Here is a 22,854-nt window from a genome sequence, read left to right as displayed (position 1 = left end):
TAAACACATTTCATTTTAATATTTTAGTTTATTTATACTGTTGGACATATGTTCATTCCGATATTGACTAAGAAACACGTCTGAAATGTTAAATAAATTTAAAAAAAAAATTAATTTAAAGGACTAAATCCATACATTTCTAAAAATAAGAGACTAAATTATATTAAGATTTCCAAAAGAAACTAATTCTAATATTCACTAAAAATTAAAGGACAAAAACATATTTAACAAAAAAAAAATAGGAATAAAACAATAATTTTTATGTCAAGAATATTCCTTCTAGAATAAATTCTAACCTCTTTCAAAAAATTCATTCCAAAATAATAAATTTTATTGCAAAATATTTCAGAAAAGATAATTTGTGGTACAAACAAGTTCAAAAATTTGTTTAAAGGCATTTGTATTTTTGGGCCTTGGAGCCCCTTCTCTTTTGTTAAGAAAACCAGAAACAAAAAACACACCTAAATTTAACGACGAATAAAGAAGCCAAAAATCGATAATTCTGGAAAGGGAACTAAAATACTTTCAATACCTTTGTTTTGACAAAGAACAACCTAAACAAACTATATTGAAAACAATAACATGGTAAAAATGTCTACATATTTTTTCAAGCATAGGCCAAAATTTGATTCAGTTTTCGCGAGGGAATGAAAGCTCAAATGAATGTTTCTCAAACTCACAATAATAAACATATCATTCAAACCCAATCTTACTCAAAACTGAAATCTTTCTATGCCAAAATTTAATTTCCACAAAATCAATGTTTGATAAGAGAACAACAAGCCCCCGCAAGAATTACATGCATGCTATGGAGGATATTGCTATACATATAAAACAATTCACATCAAAAACTGTTCCATATAAGGTGGAATATGGTTTTTTTTTCTTACTCTTTAGCTGCTGCTGCATTTAAAATCAATCTTTCCACATATCTGCAAACTCATCAGGCTCCAGAGGATTAGACATCTCATGCATTTTCCTCCTTGTCTTTGCTTTGACCTTCTTCGCAAACTTTCCAGACTTCTTCTTTTTCTCCAAAGCCCGAATCTATCACAACCAGCAACCAATGACAGATATTATTATTAGTAGTAGAAAGCTTCAGAAATTCTAAGCATACATGAAAAATAAATTGATTGGTACCTGATTTGGAGATACATAGAATGGATTCTCATATAATGTTGGGCCTCCAAAACTGCCACCAAATATTTTAATTGGGTTCAAGCAGAACCGTGGACCCACCTAAACAAATAGTTTATACACAGATTAAATGAATGTTAGAAATTGAAAGATCAAAATACACATCAACAACCAGTTTTCAGACCTCAATCAATGTCATTTTATCAAGGCCTCCCCTTGGTAATTTGTCTGATTCATTATGATGAGCAGAAATCTGCAAGGGAATAAGGATGTAACTTTTCTCGGTAGGCATCAGCAACAGGCAGCACATAATACAATATTGTGTCATGAAAAAATTAATATTATATGGTTGGGGAAAATGAGACTACATCATGTTCGCATTAAACAGGAGTATTGCGAACAACTAATAATAACAATTATCTTCTACCGACTATGTCATGAGTATAACTGTTAACTCACCTTTTAGTCCATTAAAGGCTAACAAAACCCAACTTATCCCCCTGATGTAGTAGAGAAGATGACTTGGGATCAAATCCGAGGAAATGGTGCGTGTCAAGTTTTAGATTGTAAAATTAATCCTTTCTAAAATGAATGATAATGCAAATGGGGGAAAAAAAATTAAAACTAAATGAAAGTATTTGAATGAATCTACATGCATGATGTTTAAATGCTAAAAAAAATATGACTGATGCAGAATGATATTAACAATGCAGAATTTAAAGGTTAAATGCAAGTGACTAATCTATTATCACCCACAATGATATGCATTTAGAGTTCAAAAACAGAAGCAAGAATTAAATGGCATGCATGAGAACCTAAGCTAGGCAGATAGGGATGGAATGTATTGAATATAGGAATTGAGATTAATCTCCCTTGTGTAGAAAATACACATAGAGGCTGTATTTATAATCACGGTTGTCAAAATCGCGACACAAAACGTAAGATTGAACGAGTCTACGATCTTTTGCATCCTCTCCGATCCACTTAAAACACGCAATCTTCAAGGATCGCCGTTGTAAATCGCAACTCGGCTGGGAGTGGCCCCTTCCAATCGCGATGGTGCTAATCCCTTCCAAACAGTGAGGAAAAAATGAGCAGACCTTGTGGCGACAGTGACAACTGTAGCAACAACGCCCTCTATCACCGGCGTCGAGTCTCACGGCAACATTGACGGCGACTTTCGCATCTCGCAACAGCAGCACCAGCTTCGCATCTCGCAACAGCAGCACCGGCTTTACATCTTCGTAAAAGTAGATGGACATAACAATAACATCAATTGAATTTTCTCCGATCAGACACAATAAATTGAGCAAAAGCTCCTAGGCAGATATATGACAACCAAAATGTATGATCCCAGTTACATTGGTAAAGAGCACATGAAGCAGTTCTTAATTAGGCCCGAAATTCATGGTGTACAACTTCATGAACCTACAAACTAAGATGAAATCATCAAGCTAGCCTTTACCTTATGAAAATGCAAATACCAAAGTAATCAACATAAGTTAAGATTTCCTATTTCCTCGGATTAAACTAGATGGACAAAATCGAAAAAAACTTGCAACGAAAGAAACCACCCACATACCTGTAATAACATCTGCTTTAACAGTCTCCAATGTGCATCCTTTTCAAAATTTGCAGAAAACGTCAAAAGTGGTCGGGAACCTTTTAGGTGATTTCCCGTTAGTTTCAACTCCTCCATTGTATGCACTGAAAAAGCAGTGGAGGAAAAACGAAGATCACTAAAAGTGTATAAAAAATGGTCGAGATAGATAGAGAGAGAGAAACAAAAAAAAATCATAATTCACTGGGAAGAATAACCAGTGATGCCTAGAGTATACAGACATCATAACTCACTCTACATAATGGGAGCAAGCAAACTAGTGTTATATTAACAATACGACAATGACGGGATCACAAAACTACCTGCACTAACTAAAAATTTTACAGATGGGCCACTGGGGCATTTGGCCATCCAGAGATAAAGATCTTTTTGCTTCCTGCACTGAAATTGATACGAAAAAACGAGAGCAGACACCATTAGAATATAACAAGTTGACCAGACTCAAACTCATGACTACCATATTGTATTGAGATAGCATCAACAGTTGTAACCAACAAAAGAATTCCCCTACCTATCAGCATGCTTCATATTTTCCAAATAGTGCAAATATAATGCAAATACTAGTCTAGAGAACAGCACAACACATCAATCCTAAATTATTGAAGTAACACAGCACTGAAAAAACTGTGTTGTTGCATATAAATAAAATACCTCAAAAAATAAACACGAGGAACAACTTTTGAGCTCAACAAGCTCGTTAAGGGTAGCGCCTTTAGTTTCCTTTGATTCTACCTTGTTATCCTTCTTGCAATGCGGCATAAGTGACACCAAGTTCAACATCAAATGTCGGTATCTACAAATTAATGCAAAATAAACACTCCGCCCATGAATACCATACACCATAACAATATACAAAACCGAATTCACTATACAAGGTGTCTGTTCTTTAAACTTTGCACATCAAGACACAAAAATAGAGTAATCCAAACTAGAAAAAGCACACAAAAATCTGTAACTAAAAGTTATGGGGTGTGTATTAGGTTGTACCTGTAACTGATGCGTCTAGAGCAAGTGACCAAGACCTTCTCTTTGTTCCTAAATATTGGTGAAACAACCTTATTGTCGTCCACTTCATCAGTGACTTGACTCTTATCCTTCCAACCCAAAAGGGTCCTCGCTGGTCTCTCTGGGGCAGCATCTTCCTTTTTGGGCTGTGCAACAACTTCACTACTCTCAATGCGCTTTCTCTTCTTTCCCAAAACCAAAAATGGTAATCACAAAAACATAAAAAAAATTGTCAATGACCCTTGTCCTGGCATAAAGCGAAAGCCAAACGACATCATATAACTGCTCGACTTTTCCGGTTAAATTCATACTAGGCTTACGTATATCAAGAAAAGGTGCGTTTGCCAATTCTATAACATTCCGAGTAAATGACGAATGATCAGTACGAATCTTAAATCCTTCTAAAATAGAAGCAGTAGAAGAAAAAGTAGAAAGAAGATTAGTATTCTTAAAGCCAGCACCACTAGAACTAGCATCTCTTTCATTCAAAGACAGATTCAGTTAAAGCGAAGAAGATCGTTGTTCTTCTCGACTAACTTGACTACTTCGTTGAATGTAGTCATGTTAGGGTCGCGAACACTCATGTACCCTAAAGCAGTGTAGTTAGAATCGTAAGAATAGTACGGTCCGAATAGAATCGCGATTCGTTACAAAATTCTCCCCTACATATAACCTGAATTGTTCGTGATGAAGGAACAAAAACTGAAAAAAATCCGAAAGAACCACGTAGGAAAAGAAACTCAACGAAAATGAAAGTTCAGGGGAAAAGATAAACAGTGAAGAAAAAATGAACAGTGGAGAAGATGAACATCAACTAATAGAACCGCAGAGAATAAACGCACATGTGGAGATTGAAAAACTGGATTGAGATTTCGCCCGGTGGTGGCTACGAATGGATGAATGAGTGAGTTGCTACAATGGCGCAAAGGGTTTTTCTGCACAAAGGGTTTTAGAGTATTTAATTTTATATTATATGTTATTATTATTACATTATAATTTTAATATAGTATATAACAAATAATATATATTTAGTTATTTTATTTTTAATAAAGTGAAATTACACAAAATAAAAAAAAAATTCTAGAGTCTTTTTATTTTCTTCCATACTAACCAAATCGCAGAGAAGAACTCCGAAGAAGAAATGAAGCTGCAGACGCTGCTGATGAAGTCACTCTCAGTTTGTTCTCTACCAGCTTCTGCTTCCACCCTTCAACAAATTGCCCTCCATCAACCAAAAGGTGTCATTTTTTTCTCCTTCTCCCCCCGAATGTTATGCATGTATTTGGGTTTTTTTGTTCCTCAGTGAGAGAGTGAGCTTTTTGTTTCTCACTAGTTCAATTTACCAACTTTTTTAAATTAAAAGGAGTTTTGGAGAGAAGGGTAATTGAATGAGGGTTTTAAGTTGTAGTTCTCGTAATCGAAATTGCAGAAAATTATGGGCAAATGTTGTTCATGCAGTTACAGAGAGTTCTGTACTAATATCTTAAGCTTCGAGCTAAGAAAAACGTGGAACGTTTTTGAAGAATGGTTATTTTATTGATTAATGATGTTTTACTGAGAAAGCAGGAGGTGCTATGGATTAGTTCAAGAGTCATACATGGGAAAGTCATATTCTTTTAAACTCACTGAATGATTTTATGAATAGTTTGGGTTTGGTAGGTGTTGCAAAGGTTGTGCTGAAAAAGGGGAAGACACAAATCTTTAAGGATGGAAACCCTATGGTGTACAGTGGAGCTGTTGATAGAATAATCGGGCGGCCACCTCCTAAGACTGGAGATGTTGTTCTTGTAGCAGATGGGACCGAGAAACCAATTGGATGGGGCTTGTACAACTCGGTTTCTATGTTCTGTGTTCGGCTCATGCAGCTTGAAGATGAAGCTACAAGGTTTGTACATATATGTATATGTATATGTATGTGTATGTGTATGTATGTATATGTATGTATGTATGTATATTATGTGTTTCTTGGCAATGTGCTACCTTGATAAGCAAACCAAGACAAGAATCTAAAGGTACAAGTAACTCTGATAAGAACCTTGGAAGAACAACACCACAAAAGTTTGCTATTGTAATTGGAGAGTCCAAGGCTTAGAAGCCTCACATTCATATTCTTTCTGTGTGGGGCTCAAGTCCTAAAACTTGCCCTTGGATTCTAACATTCTACCATGCTCAGCACAGCCTTGGTGCCCATGCAAGTTTGCTGTGCCTCATTTGCACTATGAGACATGGTGGAAAAGGCTGTGATACTGATTGATGATTACAAAAACACTTGAGGGAACTCACCCTTCAATGATAATACCCAATTCCCTGTTATAGCATTGTTCTTGAGAACTGATGTCTCGGCTACTCACACTCTTTGAAGTTCACGGAGTGATTTCCTTTTTGGTTAGAACCTTCCACTGGTCAAAACCCTCCTCAGTAGCCCTTTCCGAGACACAAAAGGCAACTCTAATACTAATCGATAAGATCCTTGGGGAAACCACAGCACAAAAGCTAACTATGTGATTAGGGAGCTCAAGACCTTATATACCCCACAATAGAAGTCCACACTTATTGAGTCAAGTCCTTTACATTGCATTTGGATTGGATCTAACAAAACCTTTGATAATAATGTTCTATTAGCATGACATCATTACCAAAACGTGAATTGCTTAAGCTAAAAAATCTTGACATGATAATATTTACCTGAGAATATATTTTCCTAAATTTCATAAGAATTGCAATAATGCCTGAATAACTATAATTCTTAACATTGCTTTTCCATTGCATCGCTAGACCTCTGATCATTAATTCTTGATAATACAGTGATTCATATTGTGCACTGAATATGGAGAAACTGATTGAAACAAGAATTGATGCAGCTGTTGAAGTACGTAGAAGGTTGGGTCTTCCATCAGTCCACACAAATGCATACCGTCTAATCAACAGTGAAGGTGACAGGTGAGAGATGAAGGCTTTAACTTTTCTTTTTATGTTTCAAATTGTCAACTTTAATGTACCCTATCAGGCGCTCATTTATGCTAAAAAAATAAGAGTAAGGATCAGAATATGGATTTGATTTGTAGCACCCTTGCCAATGTGGCAAGGTGCATAGGATGGAGGGGGAAATGGTCAGAGTGCAAAGATAAAGGGGAGGGGAAATTTGGGAAAATGGCAGGGAGTCATTGGGTGTGTTTTTGGTGGAGCCTCTGGTGTGAGTGATTCTCATCTAACTTAGATTATTAGTTAAGTATGCTATATGTTAAACTTCATTTCATGATTTTCTTTAATAATACACATAGCATGCCTGCGTTTACCATTATGGCTACCAACCACTTTATAAATTGATGTATCATATCTTCTTTATTTTGCTAAGTGGGAAAGAAAACTGAGTCAAATAGTGACGAGACCATGTGTTTGAATGATGTGGAGTTGATTTATATAGGCTAGTTATATTAATTACACATAATGAGAATACTAGGTTTCCTCTATATCAGATAATCTATCTCTATAGAATTGCTATGCAATAAATACATGATATTTATCTTTATTTTCAAATCTTTTCTTGGGATGTTAACAATAATGTAGTTTTGCACAGCCAAGTACCAACAGTACATGGTATTAATATCTGGCACATGTTTTACCAGATGCATATATCTCTTTTTAGTTGAATTTCTATCCTTACAGCTTCAAATGCAAAGTAGGTCTAATCATGAAGATTGCATGATTTTGAATTGGGTTTGACTGTTCCCTACAGGTTATCAGGATTGATAATTGATGTCTTTGGAGATGTAGCTGTTGTAGCATCATCTGCTGCTTGGGTTGAGAAATACAAATCAGAGATAGAGGCATGTCTCGGGAAAATCAATTATATCAATCATATAAATTGGAGGCCATCTGTTGATATTTTGAAGGAAGACGGGGTGAATGAATCTGAATTAAAAGAAATGCCTCCATCTACATGTCCTGAAAGAACAAAGGTATGCAACGATCAACAATGCAATTTTTTTCTTTACTTAAACCTTGGGGGCAGGGCATACGTTGTTTTGTATGGGAAAGGCTAAGCCTGAGTTTGATCTTAGTAAAGGAACATGTATTCTGCATAGTCAACAGCCTTACTATTTTCTTCATGGATTTCTTTGCAGTCATCAAATTGATGTGTGGCACAAAATAAATAGCACAAACACAATAAATAATAAGTGCTCTATAAGGTTAATCACAAAGTTTGAAGAACCACTGAATCAACCTTCTAACATGTATGTGTTTAATGAAAATGTAATTGAACAGAACTTGTTAAATGGAAGCTGTGATGTTTTTACAGAAGGACGAAAAAAGCACACTGGAATTTCCATATTGAGTGAACTTAATATATTCTTTTGTGTTTTGTTATTCTCGTATTATGTGCATCACTTGTATATTTTTGCTCCACAATGTGTTATAGTCATATAAGGTGTCCAGAACTAAGGATCTGAAAAATATGACCTGCATTTTCACTTCTTAAAATATTTTTTTGTGAGTGTGTGCAATTTGCTGATTTGCTGTGTGTCAGTGTGTGCTCATGAAGACATGAAATTTACTGATTTGCTGATTTGCTGATTTTGGGACATGTTCTTTCTATCTGTCAGATTGTGGAAAATGGAATTGTATACACAATTTCACTTAAGGGCCAGAAGACAGGATTTTATGCAGATCAGCGTGAGAATCGGCAGTTTATATCAACAATTTCAGATGGTCTAAAGGTTCTTGATCTTTGCTGCTATAGTGGTGGTTTTGCTCTAAATGCTGTGCGTGGAGGTGCTTTAAATGTCACTGGTAGGTTATATGTTGTTAGTTCTCATTTTTTTTTTTCTAATAAGTGTCACTGCTTACGATTGACATTATAATGCTGTTGATACTTTGCTGTTTTACTGTCTCATGCTTGAAATTTGGAAAGGAAGGATGCATACACCTTACCATTCTTGAGCTAGTGATGTTAAGTATACCGACTCTAATACAAACTTGGAACTAAACTTCTCATCCTGTTAGACAAGAAGATCAAGAATTGGAATGAAAACTTAAGAGTGGGAATAGCTGACTCTATAGTTTGTCTCCCTACACGATATATAGGCCCACCCTAATATGTTACAATAACCTAAGAGCTATTCTGTATCACTGCCAATAGTTTCTTTTTTCTTTTTTCTTAAAAGTAGGTGAATTTCTTTTTACTGGCTTGAAATACTATGAGTCTTCAGAAGTAGATTTAAAATTCATCAGTAGCAATTGAGATTTTTCTTTTTATATTATAATAATCTTCTAAAAAGTCTTTGCAGGAAACAAATATATACAGTGATAGTTTATTTGATCAGTATTACACTGTGGCTACTGAACTGATTTAACAAGTCTGATTATTCCAACATCCTTGTTAGGTATTGACACATCACTGCTAGCTTTGGAGCTTGCTAAAGAAAATGTTCTACTCAACAGCATTGATCCTGGAAGAATATCCTTTCTGAAGGAAGATGCAACTGAATTTATGAAGGGTGCTCTCTCGAGAAATGAATCTTGGGATATTGTCATCATCGATCCTCCTAAACTAGCACCAACAAAAAAGGTACCAATTATGACAGCAAACATATTGTTATGTTACACCATAAGTTTACACTTGGTTTTAGCTGAGGTGACTAAGGACTATAGAGGTCAAAGTGATGCAAATTGGTTTTAGGCTTTCCACTTTAGTTGGGTTTATTGAATGAAATGCTTGTGGATGCAAAATGAGTATGTTAATCCTACAATTGGCAATACCATTGTTTCTTCTGCTCACTGAGTTTTCTATCTTTGAATGTTTTATCACCTTACAGGTTCTACACAGTGCATCTGGCATGTACAGGAATTTGAATTCCCTTGCCATGCAACTCACAAAAAGAGGTGGTTTTCTGATGACCTGTTCCTGTTCTGGAGCTGTGACCCAAAGTGGAATATTTTTACGTATTCTTCAGGTAAGTTATATGCTTTAGATCTAAAACCTGAGGTTCATCAACCAAGACTTTTTGTTTTTTCAATGATTTTTGAAGGTCACCAAGTTTAAGAATCCTAATTTTATGTCCTTGTTTTATCAACAGACAGTGGATAGTTTTTGAATAATAAAAGAAAATGTTCAGTGAAATATTTAGCCTTTGTTTTAGAACATATTGCACTTCCCTTGTATTAAGTTATGCCAAACAACTTTCAATCTCCCTCTGGTTTTAAAATAAACACCCACCTCTGTTATGCTTAAATGACATTCACATTCTTGCTGGTTTTTAAATATACATTCACCTTTCTTATGTTTTTAATAAATGATACTCAACTTCTTCCTACTTTTTATAAACTGACTCATACTTCTCTTATTTTATTTAAAAATATCATAATGACCAAAACTTAAATAAAAATTATGAAAATTAAAAATTAAAGTTTTAAAATGAAAAAAGTTTAGGCTTTTTTTAAAAAATGAAAGGGTTTTTTATAAACAAAAAACTACAATATTTATTTTTTATAAACAAAGTAAGGTGAGTGTCACTTTATTAAAGACATAAGAGAGGTGAATGTTATTTATTAAAATCATGAGACAAGTTAATGTCTTTTTAAACCATAGTGAGTATGAGTGTCATTTAATAAAAAACATAAAAGAGATAATTGTCTTTCTCTGGACTATAGGATATGTTAGCATCATGTAAATGTAATTTCCCTTTGTTTAATCATCACTTATTTTTCAAAAATTGTTGAATACCAAATTTCGTGGCTGCCAGTTTTTGTGCAAGTTTTTCCAAGACGATTCAAGTTCTTTGGTTTAAGTTGTACAGGAAAAGCAAAAGTATAACAAAATGTTATCTATATTGAAATGAAATCTATATTTAATTTTAGTTAGCTATCCTCAATATTTTTTGTTCAGATATATTCATATTCATGAAAAATATTGTGCAAATTTTATTTATCTGTTTATAAAAGAAACATTGATGACAAAACATGAAAGACAAACATTTCAGCAAGTTCTGATGCTGAAATAAAATAGAAACATTATTAATAGAAATAAAAAACCAGGATTCCTTTTCATTATTTACTAAAAGGGATTTAATCATACTACTCTAGCATTTTTGGTAAGCATACTCTAGCATAAATTTATTTGATTGTAATTAATTATAACAAATTAATGGCTCTGTTTTGATGAGAAAATTTTTGTGGCTTTGGGATCACATAGCATTAAATTAAAGAATACTTACTAATTCCTTACTCACAAGAACTTTCATTTTAACTTGATTTCTTTTAAATTTGTTAAGCAACCTTGGATGTATATACTTATAAGCAATTTCTATAAAATCTCTAAGAATCTTCTATCTCTTTATTAGGGTGCAGCATCTATGGCAGGTAGAAGAATCACTGTTCTCAGACAGTCTGGAGCTGCATGTGATCATCCTATTGATCCGTCATACCCTGAAGGCGCATACCTGACCAACATTCTTGTGAGAGTTTCATGAGTAATGTATTTAAGTGATTTCATTTCATTCATTCAAGTTTTTTTTTTTTCATTTAATTATTTATTTTAATGCAACTTTGCAAAATATCCTCACACCAGATTCAGTGAAAAAACATGCTTTCAACATCAGTAGAAAGGAAGAAAAAATGGTGATAGGTTTGTCTTAGTTATTGTCATACTAAATTTTATCTTGGAAAATGGAAGCCCCTTTTGTTTTCTTGTTTTCCTTAAGCATAAATTTTATGATATTTCTCTTATAATTTTTTAAATTTATATTTTTTAACTTGTGGATAAATTAATTTTAATTTATAAAGAAGTATATTCTATTCTTTTTTAATATCTCTTATAAATTTTTTAAAGAAAAAATTGTCTAAATTGATTTTAATATATTGGGATTGTTTTGTAGAAGCCTGTTGGGTCAAATTTTATAAACCAAATATTATCCATAATAGGATTGAGTTTACCTTTATTTAGCAATTTGACTCGATTATAATTAGATAAGGTTAAATTATTAAATTTGTTAATAATTGTTTAACTCATCAAAAAGACACTTTAAAATAGTATCTTCATTCTTAATTTTTGAGCAGGGAGTAGTTTTGCACTTATAATATCAGAAAGTTAAAATAATAATAGTAAATTTATTTTACAATTCAATAAATGGACCTCTTAGAGAGAAAACTTTACATGATCTCCTACTACAATATTAATATTTACTTGTAATAGTATGTGTAATATTAAATGTTTAGCAATAATATTCATATGATAAAATTTCAAATTAGAAGAGTTTTGGTAAAATATCTCATTAGGGGGAATTGTTTTTTTTTCAATGTCTTTCTTTGTAATTAATACATTAATCAATAGGTTTTCATGCCTACGTTAGATGAGCAATCAACATTGCCCTATATTCAATACAACGATTTAATCCTTTCTAGAAGATTTTATTTATTTATTGTTTTTAACGTTAAAAATATTATTAATTATTCTTTTGTCTACTAATCCTTCTATTTTTAATTTCATTTTAATTATATATATTGTGGTACAGAAATAATTTTTTTTATAATCATTTAATTAAGATAGAGAAAATTTATTAGTTTATTTTCTGTATGAATAATTTAAATGGAGAATATTTGAATTTGAAAAGTGATAATAATATATATATATATATATATATATATATATATTATTTTTTGAATAGAAAACTAAAATATTCGAGTGATCCTAATAAAATAACTGATATTGTTAGAATCTTTAATATTTTATGAAATTGTTTTTCTATTATAAAATTTTGCAAGAGAAAAATATTTTTTATTATCTTTTGTATGAATTTTAATCGTCTGAACAATTATTTCTTACAAAATTATATAATTCATATAATTCGTTAATACTTTTTACAAAATTTTATATTTTACAATAAAAATAGTAATATTTACAAACTATCATTCATAATAAAATTCATAACAAAATTTGTACGTGTTTTCAGAAAACAAAAAATTGATAGGAAATATTATATATTTTTTTAGTAGTGATAGATTAGTAACATTTATGATTCTAATAAACTATAACCGTTAATAAGAGTTATGTTTGATAACATTTCTAAAATTTATTACTGTTATAATTTATTCTTAATATCCATTTCCTTAAAATCTTTAAACTAAAAATTGTAGGTTAATCTACATTTTCTTCTAGTCATTAACTTTGCAATTATCATTGATATCATTTAATTGTCATAATATTTTAACAAAAATTTGATTCAATATTTTAATTATTATATACATAATTTCAATTAAATTTGAAGTTTCATCTTATTAATTAATACCTATCTTTACTTGCCCGAATTATTAACATGAGTATTATCAAATAAAAATGGTAAAATATTACAATCAATTTCTTTTCCCATTATTATGATAACTACAAAACCATAGATGTATGAAAATACAATAAACATTATAGTGAGTAGTATACCTCTATCCAAAGACACCATGGCAAGTGTTAGGATACTACAAAACTAAGAAACTTCAGTTCAACAAAAAAGAGTAGTTGTCTCAATTCAAATTCTTTCTTAATGTGTATATTTTATCATTTTTATTTTAACATCAATATTTCAGCACAGATTAACATCGCATCATTGAAGAATGTGTCCTACAAGTTTAAACAAAACCACTTCTTTTTCTTTTTCGCTCAAGAAAAAAGCCAAAAGGTGTAGCTAGCAGGAACTTTCCTATGTTTCCCAATTTGTATAGAGGTAACTAGCTCATATATTGAACACTATGTCATCACAAAATACAAGATATTCAGATTCTGATGCAGAAAACCGAAAGGCATTAGAAGAATTTTTGTGGGGTATTGGACAATAACAACACCTAACATCTTAATAGTTATTATTATTAGCATGTGTGAATATTGATTGATGTACAAAATTACAACCGCCACTGTAGTTTGTATAATGCACAAGCCGTGTAAAAATCTATGAAGATGAAGCACATTCTGTTTCTCTGCTCATTGCCCTCCAGGGTTCCTATTCCATGACAGATAAGAGGGATCTCCAAGTTGCCTAAACAAAGAAACAATCATCATATTAGGTGTTGAAATATATGAACTTCAGACAAAACAAGAAACTACTTAGCAATTTCAATGGATATAGAGTTGAGTGTGTTACAAGGGAATCAACATGCATCATGTACTCCTGATATTTTGGCTTTTGCTACTTAACATATTCAAGTTTCTAGTAAAAAATAATGCCATTTTGTTTTTATTTGTTCCATCTTTCCTTGCCAGAAGAAAACTTTCACATAACATGAACTACATCAAATACACAATTAATTTGCAATACACTAGGCAAACAATTAACTAGATAAATATGTAGCTTCTAATCAAATAGATTAATGGGGTAGTGATAAATAGTTCAGGGTTTAAATACAATTTTAGTCTGTAAACTAACACAAAATTAGAATCTGTCCATGTTCGAAACTATGATACAATTTAGTCCTCAAACTTAAAAAATGAATGCATATAATCTTTTTAACCCAATTGCATTAATATTTTTTTACGTATCAGGTGGTGTTTTGGTTGATGTTTGAGTTGTTCATACCATTTGACAGATTCTAGCACAAATGTCAGTCTCGAAGGCCATTTAACATGTAATAAAAAGTTAACACATTTGAGTTAAGAGGACTATATCCAATCATTTTCAAAGTTGGAAAATCAAAATGTATCAAAATTTCAACCAGGGATGAATTATAAGTGCTGGTATGGGAGAACTTTAAGTTAGATATGCTAATGTGTGCAAAAAGTGAGGGCATTGAACACCATTTCTGGGCAAATACATATTTAAGAAACTAAGGAACAGAATGAGGAAGTGCATTATGCTATGCCATGAACAGAATAGAGTCAAAAGAGACATGCAAGGTAGAAAGTAGAAGGGGATTTGGTTACCTAGGCTTGATAAGATATACAACAGTGAAGGCCATAGCCAAAAAGAAGCTCAATCCTCCAACAGTGAGATAAGCAATGCCAAGGAAGTCATTCTTCCCGCCAAGCCAGGTAGTAGTTGACAGAACAAGCTTCTTCTTGCCATTAAAACTGTATGTGTTGTAGTTATTGTTCAAATTCACCTTAATGACATCACCTTTCTCCAAATCCACTTCAATCCTTCCATACAACTTCCTAAATGTTGGCAAAGCTGCCGTTCGCATCCAAACAATAAGATCCTCTTGCTCACTCAGCTGTTCCATAAACATTCAAAAAGTGAGCAACTTTTCTCATTGATGCAAGCAAATAGAGAATGCCAAGACAATCACAGATGAACAATGAACAGTAAAAGGATTAGCTGAGTTGTTTAAGCCAGGTATATTCAACACAGATAGTTAACCAGATATTTCTACTATTCCAAACTTTAGCATGATAACCATATTGGTAGTTTCAGTTTTCAAAATCAAAATTTGGTTTAGAGAACAATTTTAGTAAGAAAAACATAAAGATCAAAACAATACAAAACCTATGTGCACCAATCATTACTAGTAGACAGACTGAAGTGTAATTAAGTAGCATCAGAACAATATTAAACCAAAAGTTGGAAGCACAAATGTTTATATTTAAACAGGGACTTACAATAGACTGATGCACATATCAAACAACCTCAATTTATGGACTTTATGAAAAAAGGAGAATCATGCACAAAAATGCTTCTTTTTTTTTATCAAAATTTGAGTTCAAAGAAAGACTTACAGATCTGTTTTCATCAAGACGACCACCCCCTATTAAAGTACCACTCTGGAAATTTTTAGGAAAAACATCACTTCCAAATTTGTGATCCCTGTCACTTTTCCATGAGATATCTTTCTTGTTCACTGTCAAATTAACGCTGTTGCGTGAGAAGCTGTATGTATCGTTGAACAAGCTCCAAGCTATAAGACCACAGGGTACAATTGGCATTCCATTTGCTGAATCTTCAGGTTCACAACCACTTGTTGAGTTAGCATTTTTGGAATCCCTCAGCTGCTCATCATTTCGGCTTTTAACATACCTAAATTACCAAATAACATAGTTATAATAATTACATAAAAAAAAAAAAAAAACCATTTGCATTACATTCCACTATTAACCAAACAGACTTTGAAACTGAATTATTGAAGGAACCAGTCACTGAAGACATAGAGGTGATGAACCATTCAGAATATAAGATGAATGCTTGAAAAATAAAGAAGTTCATAATTGCCTCTTAAACTTTTATATCTGATGCACTTCCGTTAACCTCTTCAAGTTAAAAAAGAGTCACAACTTACAACTCAAAGATTTACAATTATTATTTGTTAAAATACATTTTGCATTGTTTTAAAATTGTAGCAGACAAGCATGAAACCAAATCTGAAGTTCAGTGCAATGCAATCCAATGAAGGAGAGGGTTGCGTAAGATATTTGGCAGTCAACCATAAACCATTGTTGAATGCTTGAATCCTTATTAAATAACAATAAAATTCTCATTGGCTGGTAAATATAAAATTCAGATTGGTGATAGAATTGCGTGGTTCACAAGAAATAAAAGGAGTATATACCGCCTATGATTCTGGTAAAAGTTGTCAAGCTGGTAGTAAACATAGATAGGAGACTTCATACGCTTGTCCACCTATTCACAAGTATTGAAAATCAAACACATTAAGCAACCATCAAAATTTGAAATCCACAATCATCAATTATGGGAGCAGAGCCATGGTTAAACACCAATAAGAGAAATCAGCATCAAGAAAACTTACATGTAGCTCCCTGTTGCATGGCTTTTCACCAGGAGTTTGAATGTATGCCACCTTGTCTGTCACATTTGATGGTATGCACTGAGAGTCATACCTATCAATAATTTCAACAACCTGATAGATATAATCAAAATCAGCACTCAACAGTACTCATAATATACAGAACTGGTAAGCATAGTTCAAAAAGTATTGCACTCAAGCGTACATCATGCGAAGCAATTAACGAAGCAACTCCAATGGGAATGAACACAATGGTGACAATCAAGAAGGCTGAAATAACCTGCATGGAAAGTAACACACCATGTAAACCATGACTTCTAAAAACATGAAGAAAATCACTGACAACATATCCAAACAGGTAGACCTACTGCTCGGGGTGTGAGAATAGGTTTGCACGCTGGTAGTTCTTGTTGTGTAAACTTTGAGTCTGGGAGGCAAAAAAGGAGTTGGAGTTAGAACCAACAAAAGACACAGACACAATTGTTGATAAATCAAAACTTTGATGCATAACTTCCTCATTTAGCTCAACAATAAACCTCCTCAACTAGCTCAAGAAATGTCAAAAGCATCTCTTTACACACTAACAAACAAAACAAATAAATGGGGATACAAACACAATTGTTGATAAATCAAAGCATACTCCTAACTTCAAGAATTTCAAAGAACTTTAGTCAACAAAGTTCTGTGCAATTAGAAACAACAAAGGACACAAACACAAACATGATGTATAACTTCTTAAAATAACAAAAACCCCTCAACTAGCTCAACAAAAAAATCCATGTCAAAAACATTTCCTTACAGAAACACCAACAGATAGATAAAAAGGGGCAATGTTTGCTAAACAAAGTATAATAAATTCTCGAAACAACAGCTTCAAAAAGGGTCTTAAGAGAGAAACTTTATCCTCCTTTGAGAAACAAACCTCAACAAAACCATCAACCCTTCCCCATAAAAAAAAACGAAAATTCACACGACAACACAAGAAAACCCTCAAAAATAAAAACGAAAAGCCAAAAAGTAAAGGATAACAGAAGAGAATGATTACACTTGGGTCTCTTGCTTTGTCTCCTGCCAGCATTGGAATCATTGGATCCAGCACCCCCAGCGGCGGACGTAGACATGGCCAAAATCCAATCCAATTCAAAACAAAAATAAAAACTAAACCTTTTCCAAAAACTCGTATACCCAGATGAGAATTAAGAGCAGAGATGAAGAAATCAAGATATGAAGATTGAAATTTGAGAAAGATGATAAAAGGGTCAATATATGTGCATAGTGAAGGGAGGGGACCGGTTACCGGTTGGGTAGGTGGTCACGAAATTGACTTTTATTGTAGAAAGGAAGGAGGGAGGAGGGTACGTTTGGCGGGGGCGGCCGGTGACCCTTTCTCTCTCTCCCTCTCTCTCTTCAAAGAAAGAACAGAGAAAGGAGAGAGAGAGCAAAGACCAGTCAAACAAATACAAATATACATATAAACAAACAAATTCACACGCTTTCTTCCATTGAATTCATCTTTCTTATGTTATGGGCTATTGTGTCAAATTCTTTTCTCTCCTTTTTGTTCTTTTCTTTCTAATTTTGGTTTTTCAAATCTTCCAGAATGCAGACATAAAATTCAAATTTTTATTAAATTTCATTACTTTGATTCCGCAACATTGGGAATGTTGAAATATTAGTGCTTTTCCTATAAGGTAAATAAAATATTATTGTGCTTCATATCAAAATCACTTTTAACAATGAACACAATTAACTTAGGTGATTTTTAAAAATATCATCCATGTATTAAACTCTCTTTTATTTATCTTGTATTAATACAGGATATAAATAATCAAATATTTCATATAATTAGTGATTTCTTTCAAAAATAAGTCTTATAATAGGAACCGAACAATGGAATAGCATTCAAAACTTAAAACAAAATAATAATTTTACTTTTTTTTATGATTAGTTATTTATTATTAATTTAATCTCTAAATATATATTTTAGTATTATTAAAAGCACCCTTTCTTTTCTAGTTTATACTAAAGGATTCAAAATTCGAAGAAAGAATATTTTAGTATTTTAAAGTTAAGAAGTTATATATATTTTAAAATTAATTACTTCTTTTAGTTAAATTTTTATCTTTTTAAAACTTATTTTATTTGAACTTTCTATATATTATATATACACATTTTCTTTATAATATTGCGTTACGAAAAGAATTAGTCATAACTATATACTTGACTTTTCGATTGTTGTGATTTTATAAATTTCATAATTTAAGTTTTTTTCCCTTAACAATGAACTATTGTAAGACCCACTTGTATTTTTGTTTAATATTTAAGGGTTGTCCTAAATCAATTTGGGCCTACCATAGTGTGCCAAGATCCCTAAAGCAGCAAAACACTCTCATTTGACACTTCCTTGTAAAAAAACAGCCACCTTACTCTCTTCTTTTCCCTCAATAGAAGCTCAGCTTGGGTTTAGACCTCTTTCATCTTCAAGCTAGCTCAACTCCGTTTCTACGTCACATAAGTTGGTCTTCAACCTGTATCCTCTTCCCTCTAGCTATATTTTTGTGATTTCAGTTAGGGTTCACCGTAGTAAGCTTGTCCTAAATCTGTTCCGCTATTTTCCAGCTCTTGAATCTGTTCCCTTGAGCTGTTGTGCTCCGCTATTTGGTGTCGAGTCTTTTGCTAGCTCTTTTCAGGTAAGGGAAGTTAGGGTTTCGTATTTTAAATCGATCTTTGCCTATCTTTGGGTTTGTATCGTGTTTCTAATGTATGTATGGTGTTTAAAATGATATAAACATGTACTGTGCATTGCTCTGGATGAATGATTTGTGTTGACCTGTGCAAACAGTGGAGGAAATCTGATATTCTCACCCAAGCAAGTGGATTTCGCCTAAGCGAGAGTATCAAAAACCTCTCCCAGGTGTTGTGTGAGTTGTCGCTCAAGCGACGAGCTCTAATTTTGAGCGAGAAGCTATCTCGCCTAAGTGAGAGAACGCAAGAGTACCACTGTTCCCCTTTTCGAGCTCTCGCCTAGGCAAGAGGAGCTCGCTTGAGCGAGAGAACCCTCTCGCCTGAGCGAGGCCTTTCAGCCTAAGCGAGAACTGGGCGAGAATGCGTCAGATTCTGTTTTCTTCTCTATTCTTATATGTTTGCCCCATGTTTGGTTGGATTACTATGTTAAAATATGAAATGAGTGGTTTTTGCATGTATTGAATGGTTTATGGGCTGAAATTGATGAGTTGGGTATGATCTTGGCATGTAAAATGACTGGGATGGTTGGTTATAAATATTGACATGGATTTGGTATGTGTAATGACTTTTGTTGGTTGGAGAAATACGAATTTGGTATGGTCAGGACGTAATTCCACGATGGTGGCGATGTGGTGTCTCATTTAGTCAGGACGTAATTCCATGAAATCTCTAGGTGAGATCTCATGGTGGTGCCTCATTGGTCAGGACGTAATTCCACGATGGTTGCGTGGTGGTGCCTCATTGGTCAGGACGTAATTCCATGACCCCTATTAGTGGGAGCTCATGGTGGTGCCTCATACTTAGGACGTAATTCCACGAAGTTCGTAGTGGTGCCTCATTATATAATTTAGTAAGGATTTAAGGTAAGGATTGCATCCTGACACTCTAAAGAGTTAGTTAGTCTCACGTAAAACGTACTGACTCAAGTGGTGAGAGTAGCAGGAGGTCTTAGATCTTTGAAGGCTAACCTTGTGAGTGATACGGTGAAGCCCATTGGCAATTAGCTCTGCAGAGTAGTAGAGGTCACCATAAGTGCAAGCATCCAGTGAATCCGACTAATTATATGTATCCGGATAAGTCGTGTCTTGAGTCTTAGTGTATTGTTTGCGAGTCATCACACGATTGGTTGAGGTATGTATCTTTGATTATGAAAATGTATGAAATCGTATGATAATATGTTTTTCCTACTTGAGCTTACCCTTTTTACTTGTTGTATGTTCTGTGTGTGTGATTTTCTCTCTTTGCGATGATTATCAAATTTATTGATGGGAGCAAATACGAGAACTCCTCGTTGTCAACATGGAGACTCTGTTGCATAGCTTTGGGTTGGATTCCGCTTTCCAAGTTTCTTTTAAGACTGTAGCCCATGTATTTGTCTGCCTCTTGGACATTCATTTTGAATATTGTCGATCCTTGTACTTTGTTTTGTATTGACATCGTGGTGTGCCTCAATGTTCCATTTTAATTACCTTGGATATTTGTAAGGAGTGACGTTATACTCCATGACTTGCTTCTTATATTATTCTGTGTGACATTTCATTTAATTAAGGCTATTATTTAAATGGGGTGTTACAACTATCAAGGTTTTCGTTTTCACATATTTACCATTTATTTTTTTTCGCACACTTCATCATATTTTATCGTTATGTTAATAATAAAACGATGTTATTTTGAAAAAAAAATAATAAAATGGTGTTATTTTAAAGATTGTCACAACTTTATTATACATTCAACAAATTAGTAAAATATGAAAGAAAAAGTATAATAATAAAATGTAACTACAAGAAAATATCTCATTAACAACTAATTTTAGTGATCAAAAGTTGTTAGTTACTATTAACCAATTTAGATATCAATTTGTAAAATAAAAAATTATTAGTTACTAAAATAATCACGAATAAAAAATTATAATTGGTTGTTAAATTGATCACTAATTAATTGGAGACAAATTTAGAAAATAATTTATTTGGCAGCAAAAACCAATGTCGCTAATGTTTAGGGACCAATTTTCTTTGATGTTAAAATCTTGATAGTTAAATTTTAAAAACTAATCTAAAGACCAATTATAATTTTTTATTCATAATAGTGACTATTTTAGTAACCAGTATTTTTTTATTTTATAAATTGATAATTAAATAGGTCACTATACTGACAATTTTAATCACTAAAATTGATTATTAATGAAATATTTTCTTATAGTAAAAGATAGTACGCAGTCAGATTTATGAAATGCTAATGATTAAAGGTAGCATTTTAAGAAATTACTAGTCCTATTTTTTGTGATTAGATTTTTTTTTTGTTTAATTACACTATCCCACTGTCTAGGGTATAATTTGTTTTGAGCAGTATTATCAAATTTGAATTTTTTAATCAAATGAATGACTTCCTAAATAATCATATTAATAAAATACTTTTTTAGGTGTTTAAAATTAATAATGTGGGTGCTTGTATTTCAGTCATGATATCTTATTTAAATAAATTACAATTTAATGATACAATATTATTCAAGTATTGAGGTAACCATTATTTTCATTTGATTCTTCCTTTTAAGAAATAGAATAGATAATAATTTGCTGAAATAATAGTTGAGTGACATTTCAGATAAGGAAGTGCGTTTGGTAAGACCTTTTTTATTTATTTATAAAGTTAGTGTCTTGTTTCTTATAAACTAGTTGACCAATAGAAACATAATCATATTAGTTTAATGTCCAACTAAACCAAATGCTATAAAAATATCATATTAATTCAAAATGATTATCAATTATAGTAAAAATATTTTCTGAATGAACACAAATTAAATCAGGTTAGTCTCCCAAATGGTCATGGAGCCATAAGATTGTTCTCTACAAACCACAATAGAAAAATGAACATAATTTTTGTCTTGCTATGTTTTATTTGCAATTGTATGACGCAAAACGAAAGTTTTAAGGAACTTACTTTGGTTTGAAGTTGGGAGGTAAAGTAATTATGATACAAATGCTTTTAATTATGCAAATTTTGAATTAATTAGAATTATACTACCACGAAACATGTTCTTTTAAGTCTTATTATTTTGGATCTTTTAAGTCTATTTTAGAACAAATTTAGATTTGACAGACTTAAATTTTAGGTTTGTTGTGGAGCAAGAGACTTAAATTTCAAATCTATTGTGGACCAACAAACTTATATTAATAGAGTTTTAAATAAAGAAAACATCGATTATTTTTTTCCTAGTCTTTTTCTATTCATAATTGTATTACCTACGTCGATATATGAGTTAAATATATTTTTGGTTCGTGAAAGTTAGAATTAGTCCTATTTTAAAACTTTGGTCCAATTTAGTTTTTTAATTTTAGAAAATATCTGAATTTTATCATTTTAATCAAATTTTGTTAAAATTATTTAACGTTTCAAACACGTTTTACAGCTAACATTGAAGCAAAATTGTGTCAAACGATGTAAACAACTCAAATGCTATCCTGAAACATGTTCGAGACATCAAATAAACTCAACAAAATAAGGTTAAAATGACTAATTATATTTTCAAAAGTTGGAAAACTAAATTGGACCAAAGTTTCAAAGAAGGACTAATTCCAATTTTCACTAAAAGTTAAAGGATAAAAACATATTTAACTCATATACAATTTATAAGC

At 32.4% G+C, this 22,854-nt stretch overlaps 3 protein-coding genes across 4 annotated transcripts; 1 reads left to right on the top strand and 2 right to left on the bottom strand.

The window, feature by feature from the left end:
- Nucleotides 1–691: 691 nt before the first annotated feature.
- LOC114170730 (ribosome biogenesis protein BRX1 homolog 1-like) lies at nt 692–4,752 on the bottom strand (the record flags this gene model as incomplete). Its single annotated transcript, XM_085669143.1, has 8 exons — nt 692–1,047; nt 1,141–1,239; nt 1,322–1,390; nt 2,720–2,844; nt 3,061–3,139; nt 3,410–3,551; nt 3,746–3,948; nt 4,606–4,752. Coding segments are annotated over 8 exons (996 nt in total), but the record flags the coding sequence as incomplete, so codon positions are not given.
- Nucleotides 4,749–11,448, top strand: LOC114168911 (S-adenosyl-L-methionine-dependent methyltransferases superfamily protein). Of its 2 annotated transcripts, none has more exons than XM_028053883.2 (8): nt 4,749–5,001; nt 5,423–5,648; nt 6,569–6,703; nt 7,500–7,722; nt 8,368–8,554; nt 9,148–9,332; nt 9,580–9,717; nt 11,104–11,448. In XM_028053883.2, exons 1-8 carry the CDS (start codon nt 4,905–4,907, stop codon nt 11,230–11,232), a joined length of 1,320 nt encoding a protein of 439 aa, XP_027909684.2. In that variant the 5' UTR covers nt 4,749–4,904; the 3' UTR covers nt 11,233–11,448. The 2 variants fall into 2 exon arrangements, with proteins under 2 accessions (XP_027909684.2, XP_085525268.1); XM_085669142.1 differs by having other exon boundaries at nt 4,850–5,001; nt 5,409–5,648.
- A 2,144-nt stretch (nt 11,449–13,592) lies between these two features.
- Nucleotides 13,593–17,923, bottom strand: LOC114169545 (ALA-interacting subunit 3-like). Its single transcript, XM_028054750.2, has 8 exons — nt 17,523–17,923; nt 16,846–16,904; nt 16,683–16,757; nt 16,481–16,591; nt 16,283–16,353; nt 15,456–15,753; nt 14,664–14,953; nt 13,593–13,782 (listed from the first exon to the last, which is right to left on the bottom strand). The coding sequence occupies exons 1-8, from the start codon at nt 17,596–17,598 to the stop codon at nt 13,728–13,730; spliced, it is 1,035 nt and encodes a 344-aa protein (XP_027910551.2). The 5' UTR covers nt 17,599–17,923; the 3' UTR covers nt 13,593–13,727.
- Nucleotides 17,924–22,854: the final 4,931 nt, after the last annotated feature.

Source organism: Vigna unguiculata, chromosome 11 (assembly GCF_037176805.1).
Source record: "Vigna unguiculata cultivar grain cowpea cultivar isolate G323 ecotype 2 chromosome 11, ASM3717680v1, whole genome shotgun sequence".
NCBI classification, from domain to species: domain Eukaryota; kingdom Viridiplantae; phylum Streptophyta; class Magnoliopsida; order Fabales; family Fabaceae; genus Vigna; species Vigna unguiculata.
The sequence above is the reverse complement of the archived record's forward strand: the minus strand, read 5'-3'. Positions and strand labels throughout refer to the sequence as shown.

Coding starts and splice junctions, on each gene's coding strand:
- LOC114168911 (XM_028053883.2), top strand. CDS start 4,905: ATGAAGCTGCAGACGCTGCTGATGAAGTCACTCTCAGTTTGTTCTCTA. Junction 5,002..5,422: donor TGCCCTCCATCAACCAAAAG/GTGTCATTTTTT, acceptor TGGGTTTGGTAG/GTGTTGCAAAGGTTGTGCTG. Junction 9,718..11,103: donor TATTTTTACGTATTCTTCAG/GTAAGTTATATG, acceptor TCTCTTTATTAG/GGTGCAGCATCTATGGCAGG.
- LOC114169545 (XM_028054750.2), bottom strand. CDS start 17,598: ATGTCTACGTCCGCCGCTGGGGGTGCTGGATCCAATGATTCCAATGCT. Junction 16,354..16,480: donor CATGCAACAGGGAGCTACAT/GTAAGTTTTCTT, acceptor ACTTGTGAATAG/GTGGACAAGCGTATGAAGTC. Junction 13,783..14,663: donor GTATATCTTATCAAGCCTAG/GTAACCAAATCC, acceptor TTCTTTGTTTAG/GCAACTTGGAGATCCCTCTT.